This window comes from Lithobates pipiens, unplaced genomic scaffold (genome assembly GCF_037356315.1).
Source record: "Lithobates pipiens isolate NorthernLeopardFrog02 unplaced genomic scaffold, aLitPip1_a1.2 Scaffold_8, whole genome shotgun sequence".
NCBI classification, from domain to species: domain Eukaryota; kingdom Metazoa; phylum Chordata; class Amphibia; order Anura; family Ranidae; genus Lithobates; species Lithobates pipiens.
In genome coordinates, this window is record NW_027507903.1 from 532,076,089 (window position 1) to 532,093,285 (window position 17,197).

The window sequence follows — 17,197 nt, forward strand, 5'->3', positions numbered from 1 at the left end:
TTGTATACTCATTTTTGTAGCTTTTACCTACAGGAAAGCCTATAATAAGGCTTACCTGTAGGTAAAAAAAATATCTCCTAAACCTGTACGGTTTAGGAGATATTCCCCTCGGTATGCGCCGCTGACTGCAGCGGCGCATGCGCACAAGGGGATTCTCGGCCTGAAAATCCGGCAGTGGCCGGCCGGAATGAAATCTCCCGCGCGCATGCGCGGGAGTGACGATATCGCGGCTCCGGCCACTCACAGCGCCGGAGCCGCGATACCCGGAAGAAACGCTGAGGGAGCATGTCAGCTCCCTCGGCGTGGATCGTGCCAGATGTCGGGGCCTCGTTCTAAGGTAAGTATTTCATAATGAGCTAGTATGCAGTGCATACTAGCTCATTATGCCTTTTGCTTTGCAGGTGTTAAAAAAAATAGCGGGTTTACTACCGCTTTAAAGAAAATGGCTGAAAGAAAAAAAGCGTCCAGTATAAGGCACAGAGAAATTGGCCACCAGACTACAGGAAAGCATGCTGCTCCTAGAGACTGCTCAAAAAACATGCTCAGGCTTCAAGAAAATGGCCAGCGGGCGTCCAGTATAAAGGACAAAACCACAGGGAAAATGGCCGCCAAGCTACAGGAGAGCATGCTGTTCCATGCCCTCACCTAAGATGGCCGCTGAACACTGAATACCATGAGGGACAGTAACAGAAAATGGAGGTGGACAGTGCAGCAGGGATCACAGACACAGCCTCAACGGACACCTCCTGGGAGAGAAAAAACACACATCAGGGCACAGTCAGCCAGCACAGCCCCCCCCCCCCCTGCACATGACACACACCGCTCAGCAGCCACATGCAACATCCCCCATAGGGAGGGGGGGAGGGAAGATAGGGAGAGAAAAGAGGGTGGCGAGGGACCCCCGAATCGACCTCCCAGGGAATGCCCAGCTGCTCAGTTCCACCGAGGCAGGGAGAGCTGTAATTACCAGTCCTGCAGAGCTGGGAGACATTCCATCACAGACCCACTCTCCGACCAGTAGGGGGTGGCTGCTGGCCATGGGACACTGTGAAGCAGACATCAGTAGCCCGGTCATATGTGTGCCCAGGAGCATTAAAGCTCACTACCACCTCTGGAGCTGAGGTACGTTGTGGCCGGCCCAGCGCGTAGCTCTGACCTGCACACGCTCGCTGGCCAGGCTGGGGAGACTACAAGGATAAGAGTATCCAGCCTGTCAACCAGCCGGCTGTTGATAGCAGATCACAGGATCTTTCATCTTGCACAAAAAAACCACAACCCAAAGAGAGGAACTGTGTCATTTGGTGAATATAAGAGAAACACAAATACACAGTTCTCAACAAAGCAGTAAAGTGAAAGTGTTTCTGAGGTTACATCTACAGGCTATACAATTTTTAATACGTATGACTATGCATAAGGTCCAGGTGTGTTATAGGTGTGACCGTATACTTTAGTTCAATCAGCATTCATATCTTCTTAGTAGCAAGAGAACAGTTAAATGGGTGTATACATCATGTGACTAGCAAAAAAAATAGAATTCAGCAGTATCTGGTCAGTTCAGACTGGGTTTGGTGTGAAAGCCTGTTATGAGCAGCTTTCTGGATTTTTATCAGTAGTTTGTCTCGTCACATATCCAACAGTTTTGATTTCCCAGGAATTGAAACAAGCCATCTAAGAAGGAAAAAAACTAATCGAGCATATTATAAATTCTTAAAGTGACAATCTCTATATATACACACACACATACATATATATATATATAAATAACTCAACATTATTAGACCCCTATAATTCTACTCAGGGTCCAACCTATTACTAGCAAGGTGTACCTAATGAAGTGGCCGGTGAGTGTATGTACCAGTACCACACGCATTTTCAGACTGTTGTGGGTCACATGACCAGGTTATATAAACATAATGTGAAAATTAACATTTGATTAAATTCACAAAACATGAATATGTTAATGTAAAAGTTTTATTTTTTTCTCTCCCAAACAACAAATTAATTGCTAATGAAAGGGAAATAGGCCAATATATTGCCAACTCCACTATAATAAATTGGGGTGAACTGGTTTATATATAATTATTTACATTATGCACAAAGCAGTATAACATTACATACAAAAAAAAAAAAAGATTTGATACTAGTTTGGAAATCTACATTCTGAACAAAGTATATACATACATCTACAACCAGTCTTTTATTATACAGTACATTTTCATGTATAGGCCATCAAAACCAAGGGCTCAAATTGCCAAGTCATGAGGCACTAAGGATCACAAAATGACAGTCTTCACCTCCCCCACGTCATTACCAGCTTGTTCTTTTGCAAAACAGACTAAGGCTCCATTCACACTTGTGCGACTTATAATGCAACTTTGGACATCAAAGTTGCATGACAAGTCGTTTCCCATTGATAACCATTAATATATGTGCAACTTAAAAGTAGTTCATGCACTACTTTGGTCCAACTTTCATGCAACTTGAGGGCCATAGACCTCGGAAGTTGCATGAAAGTCGTACCTGAAAGATTTACAATGCAACTTGTGTACAACAGCTGTCCATTATCACTGGTCAAAGACAAAGTCGTAGCAAGTTTCACCTATCCAAAGTTGCATCAAACCTGCACTCCAAAGGCGACACAACTTTGGAGTCGTACAAGTGTGAATGGAGCCTTACTGGCCAGATCACCAGATGAAAAGAGAACAAAGCCTAAAAAAAAGAAAATTAATGCAACCATTACATTTGAGAAATAGTAAGCTGCAATATAATAAATGTTTCCTTTTGGGTTTAATACCATTTTAAAAGATGCTGCCATATCGAGCTGTGATTTCTTTAGTGCAGATTTGAGAAATAAAGAGGAAAATTACTGGTTTACTTTGTTCAATGAGTACAGAATAATACTTTTTATGGACTGATTGAACACTTTAGGTGCTTTTGACACCGACCAATGGGAATAAGCATTTTGTGGACTGATCTCAGATTCAACCTAACTCCCACAAAGGCCTGAAATCACTGCGCTAAGAAGAACTCCGTCTCTGGCTGCAGTAACATCATTAGATCCTGAGAAAAAGATCAGATGTTTATGTATAAACAAAATGACTAGGACGGGAAACTTTAGTACCTTGCAGTAATGTTTAGTCACTCCAAACACATCCTCTATTTACGAAACACATATAATGCTTTGTTTCGGTTATTCGAACAACCCAAAATACAACATGCAATGTTTGTTGTGCTTGTCTGCTGGTCATTGTCTGCTCTATACTAGCTATGCTTCCCAAAATACCACCTATACCCAGTTTCCTAAAGGCTATACCTTACAGACAGTGCCTCATCTGTCAGGGACAGTCATTCTTCTGCTGTACTTTTATCTGGGCCAATCAGGATTGACTATGTAACTTTTCCCATAAAAGTTTATGTTTAGTACCAGAGTCACTGTGGTTTTTGACTAGCAGATGTTACTGTGTTTTGCACCATATGGCTAGTACTAGATAAGGCTATCAGAGCAGGCTGCAGTAGCTGCCTGTTCACCAGTGACTCTCGACTGTGAATTATTGTGCTGCCCTCATCAACCACAGATGGCACTCTGCCCAGACTTTCCACAGAACCAATCATGTGATTTCCAGATGACTTATCACTTGAATCAGTCTTTGCTAAGAGAACAGTTTTTGGAGAAGCTTGCAGAACCGGACCAATCTTAGACAGCACCACCGTACAGGTTGTGTTTGATGTGCTAGCTAGTGATGGTGTTGTAAACGTCACTGTTCCAGGGGCAATAGCAGGTGAACTTTGTAAGGCCATTGGCTTCAGTGGTAAAGATGCAAATTCGCTGCCAACAGATTTGGTGAGTGCAGAAAGCTTGGCATCTGACATGACATACAACGTCTTCGGAGGGCTAGTAGTCACTGGGGGGGGATATAAAAAAAATCAACAGTAAATAAAATGATGAAACATATCACTAGGATAACTATTCTATTTATTCACTAAAGATAAAAAAAAAAAAAAAAAAAACAATCTAGAAGTCAAACTTCAGTCTGACAGCAAAATCGGACAGCAATATAAATTATCTTTAAATGTTTATTGGGAGACAAAGCAGACCTAATACCCAAGATAACTACTTATGGTAAATTATGGTTAACATTAAAGCGGAGTTCCACCCAAAAGTTGTACTGCTGTAGGGTTCCCTCACTCGCAATGGAGGCAGCATGCACCCAACAGCTGATGGAAACAGCTGCGGTGCCGACATCATTGGACTCCAGGACAGGCAAGTGTCCGATTATTAAAAGTCAACAGCTGCAGTATGTGCAGCTTTTCGTTTTTTTTTTTTACTCCACTCTGGCTTTTCATTTTTGCAGCGGCGGGTGAACCTCCGCTTTACATAAGGTTTTTGGGGGCAACAGAAGCCTTGTGCCGTTGGGTTAGGCTGCCACCTACAGGAGAACTGGGCACAGACAAAAAATTGTAGACCAGCACAGAATAATTCCTTATACTCCCAGCATGCCTCAGATGGCAGTACCAAGACTTTGTTCATAAACACAGAGGGGTTGGACCTGTGTTCCTCAACTGACTCCAAGAAAAGTATTTTACAGCAGGTACAAAAATTTGATTTTCATCCTCATCCACTGAGGGACACAAGAAGTCTAAAGGCGGTCCAACTGAGGATTTGGCAACAGCATACAAAAGGCTAAAATCCCCCCCCCCCCCCCCCCCAAGAAAGAAATCAGAACTTGAGGCTGCCTGTAGTTAAAAGAGCTGTCCTGAAGTACCGTACGCTAGAAGATGGCATCAGATGAGGCCTGAGCATTCACTTGATAAAATACGTGACCAGTAGACCATGTGGAAGCCTTGCAAATATGAGAAACAATTGTCACCCTCATGGTAACCAACAAGAATGACAGAAAGAGTGTCAGTCTTTCTGAAGGAAACAGTGGTTTGTGAGAAACGCAAAGCCCTAATTACATCCAGGCAATAGAAGGAGATCCCCCCTCTAAGAATTGCAGCTGGACATGAGGAAGGTTTAAGGTGAAAGGTCAAAACTATCTCAGGATGGAAGTTCGGGCCCTCAACAAAACCTTGTTCTGGTTTATGACCAGAAAGGGTTCTTTAGAGAATAAGCCTGCTAGCTCAGAAACTCATCTTGAGGTGATAACAAAAAAAAGAGAACCCACCTTGTAGGTGAGTGTGGGAAAGGGGAATATCCCTGGCTCAAATTGCAGGAGTGTTGAGAGAACCAAATTCAGATCCTCACGGAGCCACTTAACAGAAAAGTCATAGTCAAAGAATGTACTGCTCCCATTGAGTCATTAGAGCATCCACTGCTTCCGCTAGAGGATCCCTGTACCTGGGGATAACTGGGGATAAAAAGGAACAGGGGGCACACTAGCCTAGTGGATTACCTTTGCGACAATGGTCTGATATTATTTTATAAAGAAGCGTATAAAACATACTCACAAAGGATAAAATCAAGCAAAATATATAAAATCCACAAGATGCTCTAACCATTATGGTCTGCTGGTCAGTGACAATTGTGGAAGGAAGAGTCCAAAAATCTGACACACTTCGAGGGATGTCCCCTCTTCTTCAGAGCTAAATTCGGAGTGCGGGTAGCTGGTCTTTATAGCAATAAAATTCCCCAAAAATTGTCCCATGTGACCTCTGGTTTGGGTATAGGGGTGTGATTATATATATATATTACACACTAGAGGTCGACCGATATTTGCCGTTTTTTAATTAATCGGCATTGGCCGATTGTGCTGATAAAAAGCCGATGTAGAACTACAGCGGGACTTTGAAATGACTTCTGTAATAGAAGTCAGTGTAAGTTGCCTGAGTCGTCATAGAAATGTCTTCCTCCTCTCTGGGCAGGCTGCCAAGAAAAGAACAGAAAGATACAATGTTTACACTTGAATGAATGAAGTCATCTCTGTGTGTAGTTCTCAGTTTAACCATTTAAAGACTAAATCTTTTCTGACACTTGTTGCTTACAAGTAAAAATCCTGTATTTTCTGCCAGAAAATCACTTAGACCCCCCAAAAATTATATATATTTTTTTAGCAGAGATCCTAGGGAATAAAATAGCAGTTGTTGCAATATTTTATGTCACACGGCATTGGTACAGAGGTCTTTCAAATGCATTTTTTTGGGAAAAAAATACACTATTTAAAAAATAAAAATAAAATAAAAACAGTAAAGTTAGACCATTTCTTTTTTTTTCGTCCAAAAGTTTTGACTACCTGTTTTTATTTAATATATAGGTTTTTTTTTTTTTTTTTTTTTTTTTTTTTATCTAAATCATACATACAAGTAAACTGATTGGAGGTTTGTTTTGTTTAATAAATGTTTAAATGTAAGAAAATGTAAGAAATTTTCTGTATCACTTATGAAAGCTGCTTTCACGTGCTGCTTGCAGGACTTTTTTTAAGATCCTGCTAGCGCATCGCCTCAGTGTGAAAGCACTCTGTCTTTCACATAGACTGCAGGGGAGCCATTTTGCAGGCACTTTACAGACGCTATTTTTAGCCCAAAAGCGCCTGAAAAACGCCCCAGTGGGAAAGGTGTGTTAGATCAAGGGGGATTAAAAAAAAAAAAAAAAAAAGGAAAAAAATAAATAAAATAAAATCGGCCTAACATATCGGCCCGAAAAATCGGCATCATATATCGGCCGCCATGATTTCTAAATATCGGCATCGGCCAGAGAAAAACCCATATCGGTCGACCTCTATTACACACACACAGGCTCAAAAAACAAAACAAAAATAAACACATTTCATATCTTTAGCTCTGCATCTTCAAGCATGATGCACTATGTACCAGGCATTATAAGCGTTTCTAGGAATGGATACTCTGGAGGCAGTACTGGGGTGTACGGAAGTCCAGAGTAACAGGGCGCTAAAGTGGGGGCCATGCCATTCAAATGATGGATTGCACGCAGGCCGAAACCAGGAAGTTTGGCCGCGCTGTGCGTTCCAGATGCCGGCCCTGTGATGCACAGACGTCACTTCCGGTGATGCGAGATAGGGTCAGATCCAGCATACCTCCTGGTTTTCAGCCGGTGTGCGATCCAGCATTTGTATGGCATGTTATAAATGGCACTTTTCATCTGTGACAGTGCCTGTTTAGCCCTTCCAGCTGGCAATCACCAGCATATCCCCCCACTTTACGCTGTTACTCTGGACTTGTGTACAGCACTACCCATTCTCATAGAAACGGTTATAATGCCTGGTGCATAGTGCTTGAAGATACAGTACTAAAGATATGAATTTATTTTATTGATCCTATGTGTGGAGAATATATATATATATAATCTCCACACACAGTATATAAAAAAAATCCTTGTGATGCTTGGTCCTATTTGGGGTTTATTTATGTGTGTATATATGGAATTGTATTATCCGATGGTACCAGCCCTCCTACAGAAGGGAGGGGCTTAAACCAGAGGTCACATGGGAATTTTATTTATGATTTAAAGACCAGCTTCCTGTAATCCAAATGACAGTGAGTATCCATTCCTAGAAACGCTTATAATGCCTGGTACATACTGCATCATGCTTGAAGATACAGAGCTAAAAGACAGGAAATGTGTTTTTTGTTGTGTGTGTATATATATATATATATATATATATATATATAAAAATCCTTGTGATGCTTTGTCCTATTTGAGGTTTATTTAGGTGTGTATTTCTCTAATTGTATTATCTGACTGTCCCACCACTTCCACAGAAGAGGGGGGCTCAAACCACATGGGACAATTTTTGGGGAATTTTATTGCTATAAAGACCAGCTACCTCCACTCAAAATTTAGCTCTGAAGAAGAGGGGACATCCCTCGAAGTGTGTCAGATTTTTGGACTCTTCCTTCCACAATTGTCACTTACCAGTGGACCATGCTGGATGGGGCATTTGATATATTTTGCTTGATTTTATCCTTTGTTTGCGAGTATGTTTTATATGCTTCTTTAAAAAATAATAAATTAAATTATCGCAAAGATAATGTGCTAGGCTGGTGCGCCCTCTGTTCCTTTTCTTTTTAGAGCACTACTTGGGTGTTCCCTGACCTGTTGGGAGTGGCAGCACAGCCAATGTGGTGTCTAGACCAATGAAGACAGTCGTTTTAAATCAGCCACACAGCAATTTCTCAAGCGCAGGAGCATTTTTCTCTTCATGACAACTCTGCCTAGTTGGTTGTTGAACCTGGTGGCCAGAAGGTCCACATCTGGCACCCCTCAACTGTGACACAAGCCCTGGAAAACTGCTGGCCGAGAAGACGGTCTGCCAATTGTCCATGCCTGTAATGTAAACAAGGACAAGGCTGGAATGTGAAGTTCTGCCTAGGACAGGATGTGCTCTACCACTCTTTTCATGGCAGGGCTTTTGATTCTCCCCTGATGGTTGATGTACGCCAATGCCTTGGTGACTAAATCTGGATTGGATAACCCTCCAGACGGGGGAGTCCAGCGCTGCAGGGACAGCCAAACTGCATGTAGTCTCACAGTGTTGATCCGGAGATGAGTTTCCTCAGATTTCCAAAATCCCTGCATCAACAAGGTGCCCTACAGGCTGGCATCCAGCTAAAGGATCTCCTAGAAACCAGGATGAAAACACTTTGATGCCAGAGCCAGCCTGAGCTACCAAGCCAGGGACAACCTATTGTTGAGTGCTGGTCTGTGCCAAGGACTGGACCTGTGCCAACTGCCCTCTTAGCAGGAGGCTGTCCTGATATCTTGCAATGGGAGTACCCAGAGAATTCAGCAAGGATAACATTTGGGCCAGCACCTTGGTGAATATTCTAGGTGCAGAACATTGGCTGAATGGCAGGGCCACAAACTAGTAATGCAGGGGACGCATAGCAAAGCTTGGGGAAAATATGGAAAAATGGTACCATGCTAGTCCTTGATGTCCACAGAGGCCAGAAAGTTTTCCTAATAGTGGAAGACTATGACAGAGATGGTGGACTCTAACCAGGATTTTCTGGGCCCACGTAAAGAAGTTTAGGGCTTTGAGAGCCAAGATTGCCAGATACCCCCTTTTGGGTTGGGAACAATATAGGGGTTGAAGTAAACCCCTGAAACTGTTCTGCCACAGAGACTGAAGCAATGGCAGCTTGCTCCAAAAGACCCCCTAGGGCTGCATTGAGATCTGCTAGTGTTGATACAGACAGGTTGGATGGTGGGGTTATTACAGGTGTACATCCTCCCCAGGAATATTAGACTGCTGAATCCACTGAGGGGGAAGCTCGCTTTTTAACAAAGACCTCCTCAAATGGGTGCAGGACTGATAGGTACACGGAAGATACAAACATCTAGTAAGGATGCTTCCAGTCTTCATAAAGGAAGACTGCAAATAGCAGGGGCATGAGGAATATGTTTGCAGTTTTAGGAGCACTAAAGGATCCCAGACTGATGACAGTAATAGTGATAACAGGCTTTTACTCAAGATTTTGAGTGGTTTGTACTAGAGCAGTTAGAGTGTAAATTGTCTTTTTCAGTTTTTGAGTGATGGCAGAACTCTTCAGAGGCACGTTTGTCCATCAAGGACTGCAGAGACTCATTGTCAAACACATGCCATCTGTCCGAGGCAGATGGCATAAGCAGATGCAGACAAATCAAACAGCAATCCTACAAAGGGAAGGAGCAAGAGTATGCTTGAGACCTTTGCAGTCAGGGTCAGCAAGCATCTATGCTTTTTGATTTATAAAATCCTGCATGACTTCATCCAAGATCAGAGGGGTCTGGCTTTTAGCAGGCAGGCGGTGGAAAGTCTGATCCAGGAACCTGTCATGTAATACAATTCAAGCAGCAGTGAAGCAGGAATCTTGATTGAAGAAAAAAGCTAGTAAAAAAAAAAAAAGGTTAGTCATTCTGCAGCAGAGCTGAAAAGAACAAGTCCATCCTCTTAGACACTAGCAAAAAAAATTACGCTGCTGGGAGTAGAAGGGTTATCATGGGCTGGCATTTTGTTTTGGTTTTCAGTGTCTAATCCTCCTGTAGATAACAGTATAACTTCCAGTATCCCTCAATGAATGAGAAAGAAACCCTTTTTATCTTGTTTGCTGGGAGGCACAGGAACCATTTGCATTATAAGCCCTACCCAGGTCTGCTGTCTCCCAGTTGACTATTTGGGAAAAACATTTTACCATGGATGCTAAAAAGGTCTGAAATATTTATAAGTTGCTGAAAAGAAGCCAGGACAGCTTGATTATGTCCTCAAGAGTTGACCCTTGATTCTAACTGGTCTGTTCAAATAGACCTGTTATTAGGACAGTGGAATCCACAGTTTATCTCCTGAAGACACTGGCTGGCTGCTATGCTGACCTAATAGCTTCAATATGTTCTGAGTCACTGACCTGGAACAAGTAGATCAGGAAAGTCAGAATAAAGTCCTTATCTGCATACTTGGTAACTAACAATTTTCAAAAGGAGAGGTCAACCTCTGTATTTTTTTTTTTTAATTACATAATGCTTAACCTTCCTCTTAAAAAGGGGCTCTTTTAATTGTAATTTAAAGAACAAGCTAAATAAGGCCCCTCAACTCTAAACAATTACCAAACATGTATTATAGCTGCCATGGATCAAAATAAGAATAAAGTGCAGGCGCTTCACTTATATCAACACATAAACCAATTATCAAATATATACCACAATGTGATTCTATGTGTAAAACAAATTAAGTCCAACAAAACAAAATAAAGTACACTATGTGGTCCTTTGTGTTAAATCCAAAAGCAAAAAAGGAGGTTCAACTATACACGATAGCTGGCAGGCTGTTCTCTGTTTGCATCTTAAAGTTTACAATGCTTAGATGCTTGCAATATCTACATGTAGATCCTCCATCTTAAACTTCACTATACGTGATCATGCAGGAAATTTAGGTGGCTGTTTGAAAGACATATGATAGTTTGTTATCTATACACAAGCAATTACAGTATAGGTCATATATTTCCAAGAATGTTGCTCCAATTCAGTAGTCACTACTTCTTCAGTAAAAATTGACTGTCTTAGTGAGCACAACCCCTCATGCTACAGTAAAGTCACTATATCCTAATGAACAGAGCACTGGCTTGGTTCACAAAGTACCTGCATTCAGTGCATACTCTGATGCTAAACTAAAAGGCAACAACTCGGCCACACACATCTGACCATAAATGCTGGGGGTAGATTAAAAAAAAGAGAAAGCAAAAGAGTCCGTGTTACCCAAAACATACAACCAATTTCGTAGCAACCTATAAAAATGTTGCATATAATTGAAATGATCGCTTAATTTTTCTTAAAAAGGAGGAGGATTCCAGCAGTCATTAAATAAATATACTGTCTGAATTGGCAAAAAACACATCTAACAGATCCATATTGAGATTTATGTGGCTAGGATTTCAGTATCACACCTAATAATTATCATCAATCCTCACTTCACTATCTATCTCAAATCACCTCAATTGATTATAGCAGGTGTAAAACCGGGCTTCTCACCTGCTGGAGGGGTTACCGCACGCACTATGGATAAGGACTTCTCTCCCGGAGTCCTGTCGCTGGCTGTTGCTACCTTGCACTGTTCTGCCACAGTAGGGGGGAGGACTTTACTAGCAGATACCATGATGGAAGTGGAGTCTGAGGCCTGAAGATCACAGCAGAGACACAAGGTCAGAGACCAGTTCATGCATAGTATACATGTCTTCCCAGGAAAATATACATCTAGACACGTACAGCAGAACATGCGCATATGAATTTCCTTTCCTTATATTACCTCACAAGTTTCAGCTACAGAATGCCTTGCTAAGCAACACACAACGAATAAAAACAAGCAAAGTATATGGATGAAACGTATATTGGTCAGTGTAGTTTCATTAATTGGCAGACAGGTACAAGAGATATAAAACAGCTATAAATAATACGTGATCCAAACACAACTGAACAACAAATATGACCCCCCAGGAACATGGTCGTGTATACCAGTACACACAATTTTGAGGAAAAAGTAGCAATGTGCAATAAATCTGATTATTCCAGATTTTGAGGAGCTTAATTCAACAACTTCATGTCACAAAGGCTTCCTTTATAAAAAAAATAAGAAAATATTTGTGTTACACTTTCAGTATTTTCTGGTATTGGAGTACAGAATCTAAAAGGATACACAGCATTTTAAAAATGTTCCCATCACCCTCAGTCATCAAATAAGGAAGATGAAGCAGACAAGGTTGGTAACCCCTTGCAAACATTAATTTACCTTTATTATAAAAACACAAGATAAACAGTATGGAGGTCTTATATATGTGGGATTTCATACCTGTTGAGAGACATCATCCTGTTTGGCATGAGCCCCTGCTCCTATACTGGCCTGACTCAGTGTGGTGACACGGCTGGGCTGGCCACGTAGAGTAACAGTAATGGTGGTAGGTGCCTTCAAGCCTATACAGAAAAAAGGGCATGTTAAATATGATGAAGAGTATAGCAGTTTCAGAAGCCATTATTAGCTGGGTTAGTTGCAGCTGGCCTAAAAATGTCAGTAGCTTTAAACTAAGAATTCTTGTTTTAACCACTTCAATACTGGGCACTTTTACCCCCTCCTGCCCAGGCCAATATTCAGCTTTCATCGCTGTCGCACTTTGAATGACAATTACACGATTATGCAACACTGTACCCAAATACATTTTTTATCATTTTGTTCACACAAATAAAGCTGGTGGTAGTTAACCATTTCAGCCCTGGAAGAATTTACCCCCTTCCTGACCAGAGCACTTTTTGCGATTTGGCACTGCATCGCCTTAACTGACAATTGCACAGTTGTGCGATGTTGTACCCAAACAAAATTGACGTCCTTTTTTCCCCCCAAAAAATAGAGCTTTCTTTTGGTGGTATGTGATTGCCTCTGCGGTTTCTATTTTATGCGCTATAAACAAAAAGAGCATACATTTTGGAAAACACGCATTACTTTTTACTATAATAAATATCCCCCAAAAATATTTAAAAAAAAAATAATTTTCCCCTCAATTTGGGCAGATATGTATTCTTCTACATATTTTTGGTAAAAAAAACAAACAAAAAACCCCCAAAAAAACACAATAAGCGTATATTGATTGGTTTGCGTAAAAGTTATAGCGTCTACAAAACAGGGGATAGATTATAGCCTTTTTATTACTATTTTTTTTTACTAGTAATGGCGGCGATCTGCAATTTTTATCGTGAATGTGACATTATAGCAGACACATCGGACAATTTTGACACATTTTTGGGACCATTGGCATTAATACAGCGATCAATGCTATAAAATTGAATTGATTATTGTAAAAATTTCACTAACAGTGAAGGGGTTAACACTAGGCGGCAGTCGAGGGGTTAACTGTGATCCCTGGGAGGGAATTCTAACTGAAGGGGGAGGGGACTGACTGGAGGAAGTGATGGATCACTCGTCCCTGTTCTGTCTCTCTTGGTCACGATCGATCATGGCCAGAGGTCATCGCGACCGTCAGCCACAAGCACCGGCACACCTGCTGTGCAGCGGGCACGCGCCTACTATCCCGAAACCGCGAGCTGACGTATAGCTATGATGGATCGCGCAGAGGAGCCAACCTGCCGCAGCATAACTGCAGTAGTTGGTCAAGCTGTAGTAAACCAAGGTATTTAGTAGGAAGCATTTTTTTTTTTTAAATGCTCTCACCAATGCAATACAGTGTCATCATAACTGGTGTGGTGGTCATCAGGCACACTGACTTTTTTTTTTTACCTATAGCAATGTATTACATTGCTATAAGCAAGCATTTTACCGATTCATTCAGTCTGTTTTGTTGTGATTGTTCACAGTCCAGCTGTACCATGTGATTAGCTTTGATTGGCCCTGTGTGTACCATGTGATCAAATTGACCAATCACAGCTAGCGTCACATTTCTACACATTGGATGGCACAGGAAGCCATCCATTGTGTACAACTGTCATGTGACCTGCTGTGATTTGTAACGGCGGTCACATGGTACCGGCAGTGAGCCGGTATTCGGATCAGTCATCGGCCGTGTCCATGGTGACCGATCACGCATCCTGACAGGACATCATATATCAGGATAACTAAAGCCCCACCTGGTTGTCATTTTGCTATAGGCTGCACAGGAAGTGATTAATTCAGTTAGTGTTACTGGGGTTTAAAGCGGGAGTCCACCGGGACTCCGCGTTTTTTTTTTTTTTTAAAAGCCAGCAGCTACAAATACTGCAGCTGCTGACTTTTAAATAGTGACACTTACCTGTCCAGCGCGCCCGCGATGTCGGCACCCGAAGCCGATCGCTCGCTCGTGCCGCCGCCATCTTGGGTATGGGAATTAGGAAATGGAGCCTTTCGGCTTCATTTCCCGGTTCCCTACTGCGCATGCGCGAGCCGCGCGGCGCAATCCGGACGGTCCCCGCTGCCTCTGGGAGCTGTGTGTTTCCCAGCAGGCAGCGGGGCACTTGCTGAAGGGGGCGGGCGCTTGCGGAAAGGGGCGTAACGTACGCCCCTTTCCGCAGAGAGCTAGCCCGGAAGTGGGTGCAGTTACCTGGATTATCCAGGTAACTGCACCCCCCCTCCCCCCTGAAAGGTGCCGATTGTGGCGCCGGAGGGGGGGGGGGGGGGGGATTCCGATGAGCGGAGGTCCATTTTAGGGTGGACCTCCGCTTTAAGTATGTAGAGGGTTAACGGCCAATGTGCTTTATGCAAACACATCCCTTAGAATATTCTTAAATTATAATTTTTTTAAGCTTAAGTTTAGCTAAAGTAAAAATACATCACTAGCTTTAGTCAAATCACTTATCAGTAATGAAGCACGGCCACTTTGTGTAGGTAGAATGATCCTGGAGAAGTCTTAACAGCAGGGATGCCTGTTCTCTTCTTGTCTGAAATTCCAGCGCTGCAATGGTACACAGCTTTGGGTTTTCAGCAGTACAGATTGTCCGGCAGGGACATTCTTCATTACAAGTAAGTGATGTGACGAATGCTGTGTGATTTATTTATTTTTTTAGTTAAATGTTAACTTTACTGTAAAATTAATTGCATGCATTACAGTGAGCAAAGGGCTAATTACGACAACTGAACAACTGAGATACCTGTAGTTGGGCTGGATAGCTGTGCCAAGCCAGGAATACTACTAGCCAGTTTTGCCAGGCCACCATTTGTGAGTAGCTGATGAATAGCAGTGGGTTTGCCACCAGCTGATGCCACAAGGGATGAAGAAGCAGTCACCACAGGGATGGTTCGAAGGATTGTCCCAGTTCCAGTGGTTATCGTGCCCAAGCTTTGAAGAGGAGCAGGAGCTTTAACTGCCATTGTCTATAAAAAAAAATTACATTATCAAAATTATTTTATATTATTAAAAATATAAACATCAATAGATACAAACAAGTCATTTTTAACACTCATGTAATTCTGTAAGTTGTCTTGCACTTAAACTTTCTCTAATGCTTTACTCTGCTTACTCTGCAAAGTAGACTGTATTGGGTGGTAACAATTAACAGAAATTTTAAAAAGAATAACTTCACTTTTGTTGGAAAAAAAAAACAAAAACATTGCCCTCTGGGTGATCCGTGTACATTGCAAGGATTCCAACAAACTTTGTTGCAGAGTCCTAACTTATGTTATTCTGGAGAAATAACTGTTTGTGTCTATGTGAGTGAATCTTTATAGAAGCGGTTTTAGAATGATCAGTCAGCTGCTGCATATGCAGGGCTCTAATGAGCAAAAAAATCGTATTTTTATGACAGCTTACCTGTAAAATAATTTTCTTGGAGTACATCATGGGACACAGCACACCATAGTAATCACTATGTGGATATATAGGCACCTTCAGGTGATGGACACTGGTATACTCAAAGGAAGTTCACTCCCTATATAACCCCTCCTCCTACCAGGAGTACCTCACTTTTTGTAGCAAAGCAATATACCTAAACCTCAAAAGAGGGGAGGAACCTCTGTGTCTCATTATGTACTCCAAGAAAATAGGATTTTTGTACTAAACAGAATTCAGGAATACTAAAAATACACCTGATCCCAGCGTTCTATGGAATATTTTTTTTTAAATTACCATGAAGAGATTACTCCTCACACAACTACAGCAGCTGTTATAAATAAATTTGTAAAATAAATGATACACAATGTGGCTAATTAAAAAAAAAATCAGACACTAACAGCGCTAAATATATTAATCTAAACATTTCTCGGACCTCACCTATGGGTAATATGGTTTAAAATTTATTTTACCACAAATCTAAATGTGTAACCTGTGGTCAATGTCTCAAAACACCACTGATTACATTAAAAGCATTACGCTAATCACATGCTAACAATAGTACGTAATTAAAGATAATAGCGAGAGAAGTGTCAGCAGAGAGGTGCAATCCACCATAGAAATCAATTTCACCAACAAGGGTTAAGAGTCCTACACCATCACCGTAGCCACCTTTGTGCAATCCCCCATGGTTGGCTGTTTACCAGAACGGCACTGCAAACAGGCTTTGTATGGTAGATATTTAAATTTCTCTGCTCTTCCTGGTCTCTTACTCCTCCACACACTGACTAGAATCTCCTCATTAGGCGCAAACATGCAAAGATACACATGGAATCTGATGGTCCCTCTGAAGACGTAAGCACGAAACGCGTGAGCGGGTGGCCACGCGAGGTTTACGGTTGGTCACAGCGAACGCTTCCCGCCTCATCCAGCATATTGTGTAGCGGAAAAAACGGTCGTTGGTGAGCTTTTTATGCTGATTTTATCTTATAGTTAATGTAAGCGCAATTTGTAAGGGGGGAAGGTGAAAGTGTAATAAAGGGTATAACACTATATATCAGATTCCATGTCCCCTCGGCCTCCACTCTGTGAAGCAGACGTGGCAACAATTTGAGAGGAGGGAATGCGTAAATCAGCCAGTACTGCTCCCATGGAGTCACCAATGTGTCAGACGCGTCCGCCCAAGAATCTCTTGTCCTGGACATGAACCTCCGCATTTTTTGATTGAGCTGAAAGGCCAGGAGATCCCTATCTGGTGTGCCCTACCACAGGCAAAGAAGCCTGAACACCTCCAGATGCAACGACCATTCTCTTAGGTACAGTATCTGGCGACTTAATCAGTCCGCCTGCCAGTTATCTACTCCCGGAATGTATATGGCCGACAGGGCCGGTACATGTTGCTCTGCCCACCGGAGGATGTGAGCGACCTCTCGTGCTGCAGGTGAGCTCCTTGTTCCTCCTTGATGGT

General features: G+C 42.1%; 1 protein-coding gene across 2 annotated transcripts in view; it reads right to left on the bottom strand.

Annotated features, from left to right (window-relative positions):
* Positions 1-1,953: 1,953 nt before the first annotated feature.
* KANSL3 (KAT8 regulatory NSL complex subunit 3) overlaps positions 1,954-17,197 on the bottom strand; it is a 154,361-nt gene continuing 139,117 nt past the window's right edge. Inside the window, exons 20-23 of one of the 2 annotated variants that reach the window (XM_077469540.1) lie at positions 15,053-15,275; positions 12,273-12,394; positions 11,459-11,603; positions 1,954-3,902 (exon numbers count right to left, since the gene is read on the bottom strand). In XM_077469540.1, coding sequence (XP_077325666.1) covers positions 3,430-3,902; positions 11,459-11,603; positions 12,273-12,394; positions 15,053-15,275 — 963 coding nt within the window. In that variant the 3' untranslated portion in view covers positions 1,954-3,429. The remainder of the gene's footprint in view (positions 3,903-11,458; positions 11,604-12,272; positions 12,395-15,052; positions 15,276-17,197) is intronic. The other variant, XM_077469541.1, reaches the window with a different exon arrangement.